The sequence below is a fragment of the Calypte anna genome, chromosome 1, assembly GCF_003957555.1.
Source record: "Calypte anna isolate BGI_N300 chromosome 1, bCalAnn1_v1.p, whole genome shotgun sequence".
Taxonomy (NCBI): Eukaryota; Metazoa; Chordata; class Aves; order Apodiformes; family Trochilidae; genus Calypte; species Calypte anna.
This window is the reverse complement of record NC_044244.1, coordinates 54,561,747-54,575,006: the sequence shown is the minus strand read 5'-3', so window position 1 is coordinate 54,575,006 and position 13,260 is coordinate 54,561,747. Positions and strand designations below refer to the sequence as shown.

Genomic DNA, 13,260 nt, shown 5'->3' with positions numbered 1-13,260 from the left:
TCCTCCCTTCTAACCCAAGAATAGCTAACACTGTCCTGAAACCCTCTTCCTTACCTCTCTGTCATTGCAATCTGTTCTAGCATCGCGGAACCTGTGTTTGCCTTCCAGTTTCCAGAGATGGACGTCCTCCTAGGAAAACAAACCAAAAGCATAACCTGAACATGCAAATACATTCCTGCCCCATCCTCCCTCATACTGTAGTCCTCATTCTTGACTCACTGCTTGTACAGGAGGTGATGAGGTGAGGTTCTTCCTCACAGAAGCCTTTACAAATCCTGCCTCAACAACATGCCATACAGGATATGTTGTTCAGACTCATGAAAGACTGAATGAGGAGTTAGACAGGGAAACCTCCAAGGAATCTTCTGCACACACCAAGCTCTGTTAGTACTTTCTTTCTTTATATATCAGACCCAGGAGAGCTGAAATGTCAGTAGAAGATCTCTGAAATAATCACCCGTGTGTTCTGCATCCTCCATCTGTGGGAGAGCAACTCTCCAGATAAACGTCTGCCTGAGCAGCTTCACAAATGTCAGCTGTGACAGTGTAGGTCTCCCTAACTGTGACTTCAATTGTACTGGTGTCATAAAAAATACTATTATACCCTCTTTTCACTGACATTTCATTGACATATCTTTGGCTCACTGTATCTGGACAAAATTAATTATTGCAATTAATAACTGCAAAATGGTTGGAGTACTGTTAGCTGCAACTGATAGTTAATTTCCAGAAAAAGTACTGTTGCTGGCAAATCCTGGGTTTTATCATCATCCATCAAGGGTTGAAAAAATTCCTTTTCTTGACTTTAGTCCCAGAGCAGACCTTGGGCAGCCTGTTGCAACATTGCAGAGATAACCTTGGAGTAGTGTACAAGCTAGCACAAGTCAACAAGCAGACAGGCTATATCCAGGGAGCATCTCCATGTTACAGGAGATTTAGATAGAGATTTAGGAGAGGAGTATCAAATGTAATCCAGCATTTCAGCGTGAAGTTGTGTGAACACTCTGCCAGTTCTTTCAACTTTTTCACATGGTGTGGAAGAAAGAATCTGAACTTGAAAAACTATGTGTAGCAGTGGTAATACTGATGTCTTGCTAGACTGTAAACCTGGATCATTACAGCTGGATACCTACGTTTCCTCTTCATTCTGATGAGGGACAGCTTGGTATCCTTTTCCCATTTCTCTTCTAAAGTGATATGTATAACTTCTGTGCAATTTAAATTGTCTTTGTAGCCCATATTTAAAGAAGTGTGAGTTGGCCCAAAGGAGCATGATTACTTTGTTGAATAACTGTGTTTCCATATGGATGACTCTTGTCCTTGATTCCCTTCACCCAGTGTCCATTTTCCTGCCTTACTTTCTAAGCAGAGGTATGGATTCCCTCTCAGGCTTTGATTGTTTCAAGCCCTTTGATGGCCTGAAAGGTCAATGTTTAGCCCTCAGCCTCTCCTTTTCCTTTGACATGGGATTCTTGGCATTATGCTTTTCAGTTCTGTAGTGGGAAGAACTACTCTTTTACAACATTTAGGTTCAGAAAATTCCTGTGCAGTGGCACATGGCATCCAGAATCTACTTATTACTAATGAGAACTCCCAAGTCTGATTAATGAAGACTGGATATCAGTGTTCAGAAAATGTACCTGGCATACCAAATGTAAATACTTGTGTCATCCCTAAGCAAACCAAACCGCAGCTATTCACTTTTGCAAGGAAATTTGATGTGGGCAAGCTCCCAAAATAAGAACTCTGTTCTGACAGAGTTGGGCTGATTGGTTTGCCTTGTTTGTATCTACCAATCTCCAGCCAACATGGGGCCTAAGATGTAAAATATTTCTTTCAGCTGTATCCATAACTTTCCTGTTAGAGAATTTTACTGGTTTTATATGAAAAAGCTTTATTTGAAGCCCTCTAGACCAGTCCCCAATTTCCTACACCATAGCCTCTCTCATGATCATTCTTTTCCAAGCATTGCCAATGTGAAGTGTGCCACCAAATTCTTCTGCTTTAACTTTTTCTGTTAAACCTGAGGTGCAAAAGGAGACTGAAGCCAAAGATCCTTCCCTAAAGATGCCCTGCCTCAAACTCCCTTTCTCTAGGGACTGAAAGTTGAAGTGCTTCGAACCGTATTAATGCCAGGGAGCTGCATCAGTGTATGGTCAGCATCTCAAAGGAAAGGATCTCAAGATATTAGAGATCAGTAGATCAAGCATATATGTGTGACCAAAACACCTTCGGCATTTCTTAGGAGAAATGGATTGATAAGCAGATCATGGGCTGTTTTCAGCCTATACTCAACATCTCCCAGCTGGGCCATTTCAGTCTAAAAGTAAAAGTAGTTTACATACAGCTGAAGCTGTAGCCCCTGCAGAGCATATTGAACTGCATTTGAGGTGACAAAATCAGAAGTGACACTCATGAAATTAGAAAGGAAAGGATATTACCCTCTTCTTAAATGCTGAAGGCAAGAAATATCCCACTCCTGAAAGTCAGCAGCTGCTGGCTTCATGGAAGGTGAACATTTCATGAGTCTTAACTGGAAATGATCACTCTGTTTGCCCCCAGGTGGAGCAGGGGTGAAAGTATAATTTCTGCCTCATTTTCCCCTGTCACGTGAGCATTATTTGTATTTTCTCTCCACCAGTATTACAGTGACAGTCAAATATGCTTAGTGGAATTTTAGGCATGTATCACATGCTGCTTATCTGCTCTTCTGAGACTGTCCCAAGGCATGGGCTAAGTAGGTGTTTGTTAGTAGTGTAGATCTGGAGTCACTGCACTGAAGTCAATGGGAAACTGAACTCAAGCCTTGGGTCATGGGCTGGAAGGAAGTGCACTGAACATCTGGGGCAGGGAGGAATGCATGAGTCACCCAGCAGCATCCTCCCTCTGGCAGATGCTTACTGCAAAGTAAACATATTCTGGAGGAATTTGGTACTCAGCCTTTTCTCAGAAGGAAGGGGCTTTTAAAGTCTCTATGTGTGGGTGAAGGTATAAAAATACTGGGTAGACTCCATGGCTCACAGATGAAAGCAATTCATGTAGTATGACGTTACTGCAGATGCTGTAATTGCCTTAATGGCTGAGATTTGCTAGCATGACTAACAATTTGAGTCTTCTATTTGAGACACCGGTGAGAGCTTTGATATTTGGGGTGCTTTTACCTATGTCCTTGGACATAGTAGGGACTTCTTAATACCATAGAAATAACCTTCTATTCTGTCTGATGCCAGGACAGAAGGAACAGCCCCTGATGGGACTGATGATACCTCTCTTCCAAGCTCATATCCATAAATGTCTCTCTCAATATAAGTCAACCTTCTGTTAGCAAGTCACTGGGTGAATTTCACTGTTTGCTTTTTTTGTTAATAAACTTAATTTCTCATTAAGGTGTTTCCCTTTCATGGCTGTTTTCACGCAAAAACATTTTTCATTTAGCAAACAATTGTTTGCGCAGCTATATTCCCAAATGGGATTAGCTCTTAGTGTGACTGCTTTCTTTGCTCAGTCATCTGGTATTATTTCTGATCCCTGTTTGGATGAGTGCACAGTGAGTGTGAATATAATAAATGGGGAGAGGATCTGGTCAGACTAACTGGGCCTTTGTTTCACTTAGAGGCAGGCTGGGACCAGGCTCTGGAGACAAGGTTGGGTAGGTTGGCAAGAAAAAGGGAATTTTAATTGATACTTTATACCTTCCTTCCTTTGGGCAATTTGAGCCAGGCTCCCTGAGATGTTAATGTAATATTAGGCAACTGTTCTATTGCTGACCTGATCATATTTAAAACAAATTTTCTCTCATTGAGTTCACATGAAGTAGCTGAGTGTCACTTAAGTCCTTCCCATGAAGAATGTGACTCAGTTATTATCTAGTTTACTTAATCACCTCTGTGCTAGGAGTCCAACTGGGAATTTTAGGCAGCTAAAGATGAAAAATATGTGATTGTGTACATTTGATTACCTGATTTAAGAATGCTGTACCAGAACTATGGCCTGGGGGGTTGTCAACATGGATCTAGAACTCACTGTGTTGTGGGTGTTAGGTAACATATGAAATTTACCTGGTGACCTGAAGAATGTACTGCTGGAGCTCTCTACTTGTCCAGAATTTTATGGCTGGATAAGGAGCTCCTGGAGAAGCTGTGCTATTTGGCTTTTCTCATCTGCTGGGTTTCAGCAAGAAGAAACAGGTGTCATACTGACACATCTGGTTACATCTTTAATTGAGCTTGATGACTACTGAAGTTTGCCTGAATGCTTTTAAATATTTTTAAGCATACCAGTGTTGAGTGTTGCTTTCATGCCACTTCCCTTGCTACTCCACAGGGCAGGGAGGAGCTTTGGAGCACCCACAGAAATGTCTCTCCTTTCCCTTCTTTGTACTCTTCAAGGAGTACACATGCAAAATGCCTATGGAAATCCTGCATGCTGGCCAGGATAAGGCCATTTGTACCCAGGTGTTGTGTGCTTCGTGTGTTCTTGTGTGACTGTAGTTCTGTAGTTCTCAGGAGATGCTGAGTGTTGTCATGGGTTGGACACTGTAGGACTCTTTGATTTGCAGTTGGTGCAACCTTTTTTTCAGTGGGTTCTGTTCCCACTGGAGAGTGTTTGGGAGCTGAAGGGTTTTGCTGGGAAAGATGAGACCTTCCACATGAGGAGGGAGAGGTGATAGTTAATGGTAGAGAACAGCTGGTATAGTGGGAACTAATTGAATCTCAGAAGAGAGATTTACCTTCTGGAAACAATGAGCTGATGGTGAGTAATGGAGAAGGTAATCGGTGGATGAGGTGGGAGGGGAACAGTAGGGCTATTCTTTGAGGAAATTAGGTCAGCTTCTTACTCCTGTCCGGAGCAGGCACTGACTGAATCACATCCACAGCACCATCTCCCCTCCATTTCCCTATCTCAATGTCATAGCCCCACACTCACATGTAAGCCTTGTAGTTGCTGCCAATTTTCTGGATTCGGATGTCGTACTTGGAGTCGATGAATGGCTCAGTGGTGGCGTAGGTTTTTGCCATGGCTACTATGCTGGCCACGTCCCGAAAGTCGTGCTGGTTCTCAACTTTCACCTTGATTGCCAAAATCCCAGGAAAAAGAAGTGATAAGCAAGAGCAACAACAACAACAACAAAAAAGGAACAGGAATACTTAGTGAGCAGAAGTCATCTCTGTGCCTGAATAGCACAATGTTAAAAACTACCACACAGATGGAGCTGAGGACAGAGCAGGGATTGTGTGATTTAGAGAAGTTCCCCAGACCAACCCAGCCCAGAGTAAATCAGCTCCTTTCTCCTTCTTCATGCAGAAGCCCTGGTAAACCTGGCACCAAGAAGACAGATGGCTCTTGCTAATGATCTTTGCTTTTATGGTACTTCAGAAAAATATTTGATCTCTTAAGGGGCATTACTGCATTCAAACATTGGATCTGCTGTTTCCTATGTTGTGATGGATGAAAACAGAGTATTTTGGGTGGTCAGGAAATAAAAACCAATGCCAGGAAATCAACAAGAGAGCTGGTTGTCTGCCACCTCTATGCTCAAGTTCCCTGGCATTTCACTTTACCCCCTTCCAGACTCTCTTTGAGGAGCAGTAAAGATCTCCTGGCTGGAAGCAAACTCTGAAGGCAAAAGATGTCTCTGGGGGACCTTGTGATTCTCAGGGAGATTTGTGTAAGTGTGATGCCATGGGCACGTGTGTGGTACAGCTGGTTGGGTGTTAGACTTGAGTTGCACTTGGAAATGAGAGGACAGTGGCCTGTGAGGTGGAGATTTTCTGAGAAGCTGGCTTTTCCAGGATTTGTGTTCAGTTTTGAGAAATGCTCTGTATCTTATTAAAAAAAAAAATAAAAGGAAAAAAGACCAAACACTGGAAGTTCTAGTGATATGATTGAATCTCTGCAAAAGCTAATTCATCTGGGACAGTAAAACTGAACAAGGTGGTAGCAAGAACACAGTGGACAACTTTACTTCATTCATATTACCCTCCCCAGCCTTCAGTCAATTGCCAAAAAACCTGCTCTGTGCATCAGAAAAACCCATGCAATTCTTGTCCTTTGGAGCAGGACAGATGCAGGAAGGGTGGGTCAACTGGCAGAAAAAAGAGCAGCATTCGCACACATTATGTGAAAAGGGTGAACAAGTGAGTGACTTTCTTTACATATTACCTAAACTTTGTAATTTGCTAACACTTTGAGACCACAGTGGGGAATTGCAAGCCCGATTTGCTAAGTGTTTCCTTGCTGGTGCCAACTGGTCAGTCTCCTCCAGAAGAGTTTCCCAGATGCGTCAGTGTGTGTGTGTTAAAGGAAGGTGATGCCAGACTATGTGGAGCCAGCTGAAGGAAACGCCTGTGATGGTATTTGGTGTTTCTTTGCAAAGAACAAACAAGTGGCTTTACATATCTACCTCAGCCGTGAGAGGGCAGGAGCCATCTTCATTAGTGAATAGAGGACAAGCTTGTTTCTAACCTGCTTTATTCTGTTTTGATGGTTTTCTGTAAGCACAAGTCATGACAGAAGCCAAAGATACAGCCACATCCTGGTGCAGAAAAGCTCTTGAGAACTGGTTAGGTTGTGGGGAAGGTGAAAAGTGCAACTAGTTTGACTTGTGACCGTTTCTAGAAGCCTGAATAAGAAGAAATAAAGCCTGGTCTTGGTTCCTCCGTTTACTGAACTTCAAATGCCCCTAGTCCTCATCCCTTTTGCGATGGCTAAAGTTCTCTTGCTATTCAGGGGCTGCTGAGGAAAGGAGCAGAGGAAGACAACAGTCGTCTGTGGGGTGGGAGTGTAGAGAAAAAAAGAAAAAAATTAACGATCACAAAGGGGAAATATAAAGGTAACCACTGCAGATCATCCAGGAGGAGCAGCCTTGCTCTGGGCTGTGTTGTTCCATTCTGTCTGAATGGGACTGTGTGTAATGCTGGCTGCTTCTGACATGGCAGGGCAGGGTAAGGTGGTAGAAAAGCCCTGGAAGTGAGAGGGGAGCAGAAGAGGGAAGCACCTCACATGGGAGAGGCCCCCATGGCTCACAAAATCATGGGGGGGGGTTGGGGAGAGTTTGCTGCTAAGCGGCCGGGTATCTGTAGCACTGATAAGGACAGATCTGGGTTGAATGAGATCAAATGAGACAGTCCCACCCAGATGGGACGAACACAGCAGGGACTGAGTGGGGAGGAGATGCACTGGCTTACGACATGTTCTCCCAGACCCTTTTGGCAATGGGAAAAGGCAGAAGCTGTTATAGAATGACCTCCTTGGAACAAGGACATTTGTGTGAGCTAAAACAAAATGCTGTGCTTGTGCAGGAGATGTATTTGGGCTCTGGGTGAAACATTTACATTCCCAGACCAGAACATTTGCCCCAGAGGCAGAGGAAAGGATGCTGCTTCCCTCTCCAGGTTGGAATTGGACTGTATTGTTCCTGCTAGAAAGGAGATAAATGATCATCTTGCTAAATTAATTTTTTTCTCAAAAATACAACATGCTATGGAAAGGAAGGGCCCATTTCTTTCTCCTCTCCATCGCCCTCTCCCTGTGGGAAGAGAGGGAAAGCACTTGAATATTTTTCTTCAATGGGCCTGAGGACTGGCTGGGTAAATAGTTAAAGGAGGGGTGGTAGAAACACCTGGCAAGGACACAAAGTAAGAAATGAAAACCAAAGATGATTCCCACAGTGCTACCCCACTGCAGTCCTCAGGAAACAGCTCTGCCATCTTGCCTGACCCATGGCAGAGCCCTTCCCATGGACTTTCAAAGAAAGCACCTCTCATAGGTCCACTTTTAGGATATTAGGCCTTATTCCCACCAGGCACCAAAATATTCACCCCACCAAAGCTGAAATCTGAGCCACCATTTGTTAATTGTTAGAGCCAACCAAATCCGACAAAATAACAGCCCTGTCCTGGGTTAATGTTGGTTTAGTCCAGGGTATGGTTATTACTTCATGAACAGGAAGCACTCAAGTTACAGTCAAATTAGATTTATTTTCCTGCCTTATCTACCAAGTCCACCATTTTATTGGCTTTCTACTTTTAAAATTTGTATAATTCATTTCCTCCTGCTTTGTGTAACCCTTTTACATGTCAATAAAATATCCATTCTTTTAACAGGAGAAGAAAAACCTTGAGATAACCAAAGCCAGGGTGGATGTCATGTGATGCCAGAGGGCATTATTTAAGAAGGGGCTATTAAAAATCATTCTAGAGCAAACAGTCACCAATTTACCTAATAAGGGATAAATCCGTCTTCTAAAATGGCAGGTCAGCCAATTTATGAAACTGAGAAAAGAAGTTGGAAAAGGGATCGACAGGAAGCCATTTTTCTCTCTCTCTTTCCCTTTCTCTCTCTCTCTTTTTTTTTTTTTTTTTTTTTTTCCCACCATTCTTAAGATAAATGCAATATCCCATTAGCTGTGTAGAGGAGTGCAAATAGTGAATGCAAACACAGCCCTTGCCCTGGCAGCCTGTTTGCTTAGCTGTGCTGCCTGTTTGAGCTGCAATAGACTCATTCTGGAGCCATCAATTGCTGTTTGCTGTAGAGTTTTAGTGATCTGTTGTGAAGAGTTTGGGCCAGTGTATTGACAAATGCCTTTTCTGAGTTAGAAAGCCAGGAGAGTCCCTGCTTCCCTATTGGATCTCTTCTCTAACCCAAGCACCAGCTGTGCACTAGCACGCTCCCTATTGCTCTCCTCTCCCAAGTAACTATCAGTAAGACAAGAGGGCATGGTCTTAAGCTCTGCCAGGGGAGGTTTAGGGTGGATATTAGGAATAAATTCTTTACAGAGAGGGTGATCAGACATTGGAATGGGCTGCCCAGGGAGGGGGTGGATTCTCCATCCCTGGAGGTTTTTAAGAAGAGACTGGATGTGGCACTCAGTGCCATGGTCTGGGAACCACAGTGGTGGTGGATCAAGGGTTGGACTTGATGGTCTCAGAGGTCCCTTCCAACCTGCCTGATTCTGTGATTCTGCGGTGAGGGGAGTCTGGCTGGATCTCTTGGGACAAGCTCATGTGACTGTCCCTTTGCCCTCTGGTGGCATTCCAAAAGCTGATACTACATGACCTGCAGCTGGTACCTGTTTCCATCCTCATCTTGCCCAAGAGGCATCAATCTTACTGCTCTTGGCTGGAGAACAGGCTGAAGGAAAGTTCAGGAAGAAATTCTTTTGTCCCATGCCTGCTGTGGACCTTCTTTTGAGGCCTTCCTGCAAGACAGGGTTTTGAAGAGTGGGTCCTGGCACTGTTAAAAACCCACTGTGGATATTTCCCAGGCAGTCTGAAACACTCATGCTTTCTGTGTGAGCCTGGGCTCCTCCAGTGAAGGGCCTGGGCAGAGATTTTTACTTCCTCTGTCTTATGGTAGCCAAGTCTACTGTCTCTCACATATCCCAGATGTTCCTAAACACTGGGGTAGAAGGGCTACAGCATTCCTCTCCCATCTTTAGCCTAAGCACTGCTAGGTATTGCCTCACAGTCCTCTTTCACTTCTCTAAGTTACATGGCCATGTGAAAAAAGTCAGGCAAAGTGGCATAATTACAATAATTTTCTGGGGATTGCCCAGCCTTGCCTCTCTGAGTGTCATCCAGAGTTAAATTTGCCTCACAGGTTACACACACACCACTTTGGAGATGGCTTGCAAAAGCAGTTTCTGTGTCCAGGCTGGGGTTAGAGGCAGGCACCGTGGTGTTTAACTGAGTCTTGGTAGGCTTGTGAAGTCTGAGTGTTTTCCTCCAGAGGAACTGGCATGGTCACACAAAGCCTGTTAATCTTTTGACAGTATTGACCTCTGCTTACCATTTCTGTTATGACTTCTCCATTTTGGGATATGAGGTTCCTGCACAGAGGGTTTCCTTAGTCTCTCTTTCCCTCTACTCCAAATTACACTTCCCTGCTCAGAAAATACCTGATCCAAGAGACAGGCATTCATTTTAGGCCTAACTTTGACCCACCTCAAAATAATAAAGACACAACAAAGCCTAATAATAATTTCCCTATAATCTTCGCATTGAAGTTCTCCAGATGTGCCTTTAACGCACGAAGCTTTGTAGTGCCTTCTCACTTTCTAATGGAGAGCTGCTCTCAGCTCCAGGTCTTGGCAGTTTTGGTCCCTGGTGCCTTGGGTCAGTCACTGTGTTCCATGGCCATCAAAAAATTCCAGACTGATGTGCAAGAAACAGGGATGCTGTTGCTATTTTCAATCTGGGTGGCACCTCCCTGCTCGTGAGTCAGTGGCAATGTAGCGATTGGGCTGCTCCGTTGTGAATGTTACATGTCAAGTTATTATTTGTCCTCTGTAAAAGAAATATTTGTTCCTTGACAAACCAAGACAGCCCTTTCCCCTTCCTTTCCTCTTTAGCACACTGGATTTTCAAAGCTCTCACTTTTGGAAAATTCTATTTCCAGTCCCGAGAGAGACAAGGTGACGAGCTGTCCTTCCTGATAAAAAGCTTGCAGTATTTTTACATTACAGAGTGTCTCTGTTTAGTTTGTGCTATATTTATACCAAGGGAAAAAAAAAGGAAAAAAAAAGAAGAGAAGTCTTTCCCATCCAGTAGGAGAGAAAATAACTCTGACAACATTATTATGAACAACAAGTTTTTCTTCTACAATGTAATAAATTCATCTGAGCCAGGATTTGTATGGGGGAGGTGTTTTCATAATTATGGGGCAGGAGGGGACAGGAGGTTACTCTTAAACTGGCCTAATTAGAGAGGTCTAAAAATAAAGCAAGAGTTGTAATATATATGTATTTACTAAATGCATATAAATATATCTATAAAAACACATGAGCAGATACTGTTTTTCCTCTCTTTGCAGATCAGGCAGTTCTTTCCTTCTCATGATTTGATCAGGAAGAGGTGAAGAGGTTCTTTGAGTGAATTTGCAGTGCTGGGTTCTGTTTCTAGGGCACTTCAGGGTCATGTTAGCACACAACTGGCAGATATGAACACACTCAGAGCTTTATTCTTTTCCATGGGCTCTGTCATTACGAGATCTGGAGCAGGAAGAAGTGAACATCCTTTCTCACTGTAGTTCTCACCCTGTTCAGCAGAGACACCCAACCATGTCTGGGTTAGGTAGACTTAAATTGTACAGCCCTTAAAAATCCCTTGACCTTTAGAAACTGCTGGGTGACCAGCAGTTCAGTTCTGTGCAGAAGGACATCTCCTCTCAGTGTTCATCCATGGTTTTTCTGAAAGAGTTTTTGAGTATTGTTGACCCCATGAGCCTGAGAAACTTAAACACAACATGAGAAAGATCCTCCTTTCCAACTCCATTATAAACCATTGTCTGAATAATATTTTTTACAGATATTTTATTTGTGGTGATTGTATTAGACCAGCAGCACATAGAGAATTTGTTATGATCTTCCAGTGCCAGTGAGATATGGAGCGACTCCAAATTTTGGAAGGGGCATAATGACAAACATGGGAGGGCCTGAGTGACATGTATCCTGTTTTTAGATGAGAAGATTGTCTGGGACCCCTTTGTCTCTCTGGGTGAAGGCTATTCCTTGTGCCTCTGTTCCAGTCAACAGAGAGGCTGTTGTTTCTGGATTCTTCAATAGAACTTTCAAAAGATGCTTTTTATTGCAGCTACATTTTCTTTATCTCCACCTGCACCTTACATGAACACATCAGGCACTACTGTTCCTCTTCCAAATTAAAGACAGTTAATAGAGCCTGTTTCTTACAAGTCCTAACATGGTTATTTTTCATTTTAGCTTTGAGGATTCTCTGTTTAGCCCTCAGATTAAAAAATGTGGTGAGTTTTGTGGATATGTTGTGAAAAGAAAGGATATGTGAAAATGAAAGCCTGACTATGCTCTTTCTACTTATTATTGCTGCAAAATTATAAACACTCATCACTTCTTTTGGTGCCAAGAGCCTTATGAACATGAATTAGCAATAAATATCAGGTAATCATTATAATCCCTTTTATCTGTAATGCAGAAAAACTGAAGACCTGTGAAATGATACAAATCTGCCTGCAAGACAAAGGTGGAAGTCTTTGGGGAAGAGGCCTTTTCTGTGACTGGAGTTTTTCTGGCTCATGGCCACTGCCTCTGTACAAATGAAGAATAACATTTTCTGGACTTCCCATCTTTGCTCTTTCTTCAAAGTCTTGGTGCCTCCCACTGCATGTGATTTTATCATTAATAGAAAGAAAAATATAAGTACTTCCTTGACAATTTCTGCTGCTAATGAGATTGTAATCTGAATGCTCACATCCTTTGAAGTACCCATTACAGGTACAAGTACATGGCTCGTTATCTTGGGATTGTTTGTTGCTGTAAGTACTATTTTTAATACTTTCATGTGTACTTTGGCTAATAGGTTGGTTATTGTATCCTTTGTTTCTTCAGTCACTGCAAGACATGACCCAGTGCAGGTGCTTTATTAGCACTTATTTTCTTATACTCATCTAAATCTAAAGCACACCTCTTTCATATTTCATATATTTTACAACTAAAGACCTGATATTTCCTGCTACTTCTGAAGACCAATGAGATTGAATTCTTCAGTTTTCTGTAGTCTCCTTATCATCACTGATTATTGCTTTTACATTATGATGGTTAAAATCACCATTACATCTCTGGGAAACTCTCCTCTTCTGAATGATAACTGGTTGTTGAATTATTTTTTTTTAAACTATAGGTGTTAATTTTTGTAATCTACCCATAGTTCTGCACATCTGTATTCCTTCTGAAATGTTCCATGGTTTCTTTCTGCCAGGCCCACATTGGCTTGAATCCTATTGTCTTAAAAATAACATAGTTCAAATTCCTGTTACTTGTCTTTTAAACCAAATGACTTATTCTTTATTTTATTTTCCCATTCTCTCTTTTTTTTCTTTCTTTCTTTTTTTTTTTTTTTCTCTCTATGCAATGAAATGCAGGGGGACTTCAAGAAAGGTAATTTAGTCAACCTCAACTTTCCTTCAGGCTACTTCTGGCCGGAGAAGGACCCAAACTACAACCAGAAGTTCAACAACCCTTCTTCCTCTACCTTTCCCATCTACAGAGCAGAGCAGTGTTGAAATTCTGTGTCCAAATCCACATCCAGACTTTGCTAGTACTCCCTAATTTCATAATGGACTAAAGTAAGCTTGGCCCCAGACCAAGTCTTTCTTCTAAGACGCTGGCTGTCAGCCTATCTTCATCTGGAACAACTTCCTACGTAACCCCCTTGTACCACTGTGTACAATTATGCCTGGAGTTTGAATAGAAATGCTCCTCCAGCAAAAAAACAACATTATTAAAGA

The 13,260-nt window shown here is 42.5% G+C and overlaps 1 protein-coding gene across 2 annotated transcripts in view; it reads right to left on the bottom strand.

Annotated features, from left to right (window-relative positions):
* The window catches only part of SYN3 (synapsin III), a 177,612-nt gene that overhangs the window by 17,119 nt on the left and 147,233 nt on the right, over nucleotides 1-13,260 (bottom strand). For both annotated transcript variants that reach the window (XM_008505123.2, XM_008505115.2), the window contains 2 exons: nucleotides 4,927-5,069; nucleotides 55-129 (listed from right to left, as the gene is read on the bottom strand). In XM_008505123.2, coding sequence (XP_008503345.2) covers nucleotides 55-129; nucleotides 4,927-5,069 — 218 coding nt within the window. The remainder of the gene's footprint in view (nucleotides 1-54; nucleotides 130-4,926; nucleotides 5,070-13,260) is intronic.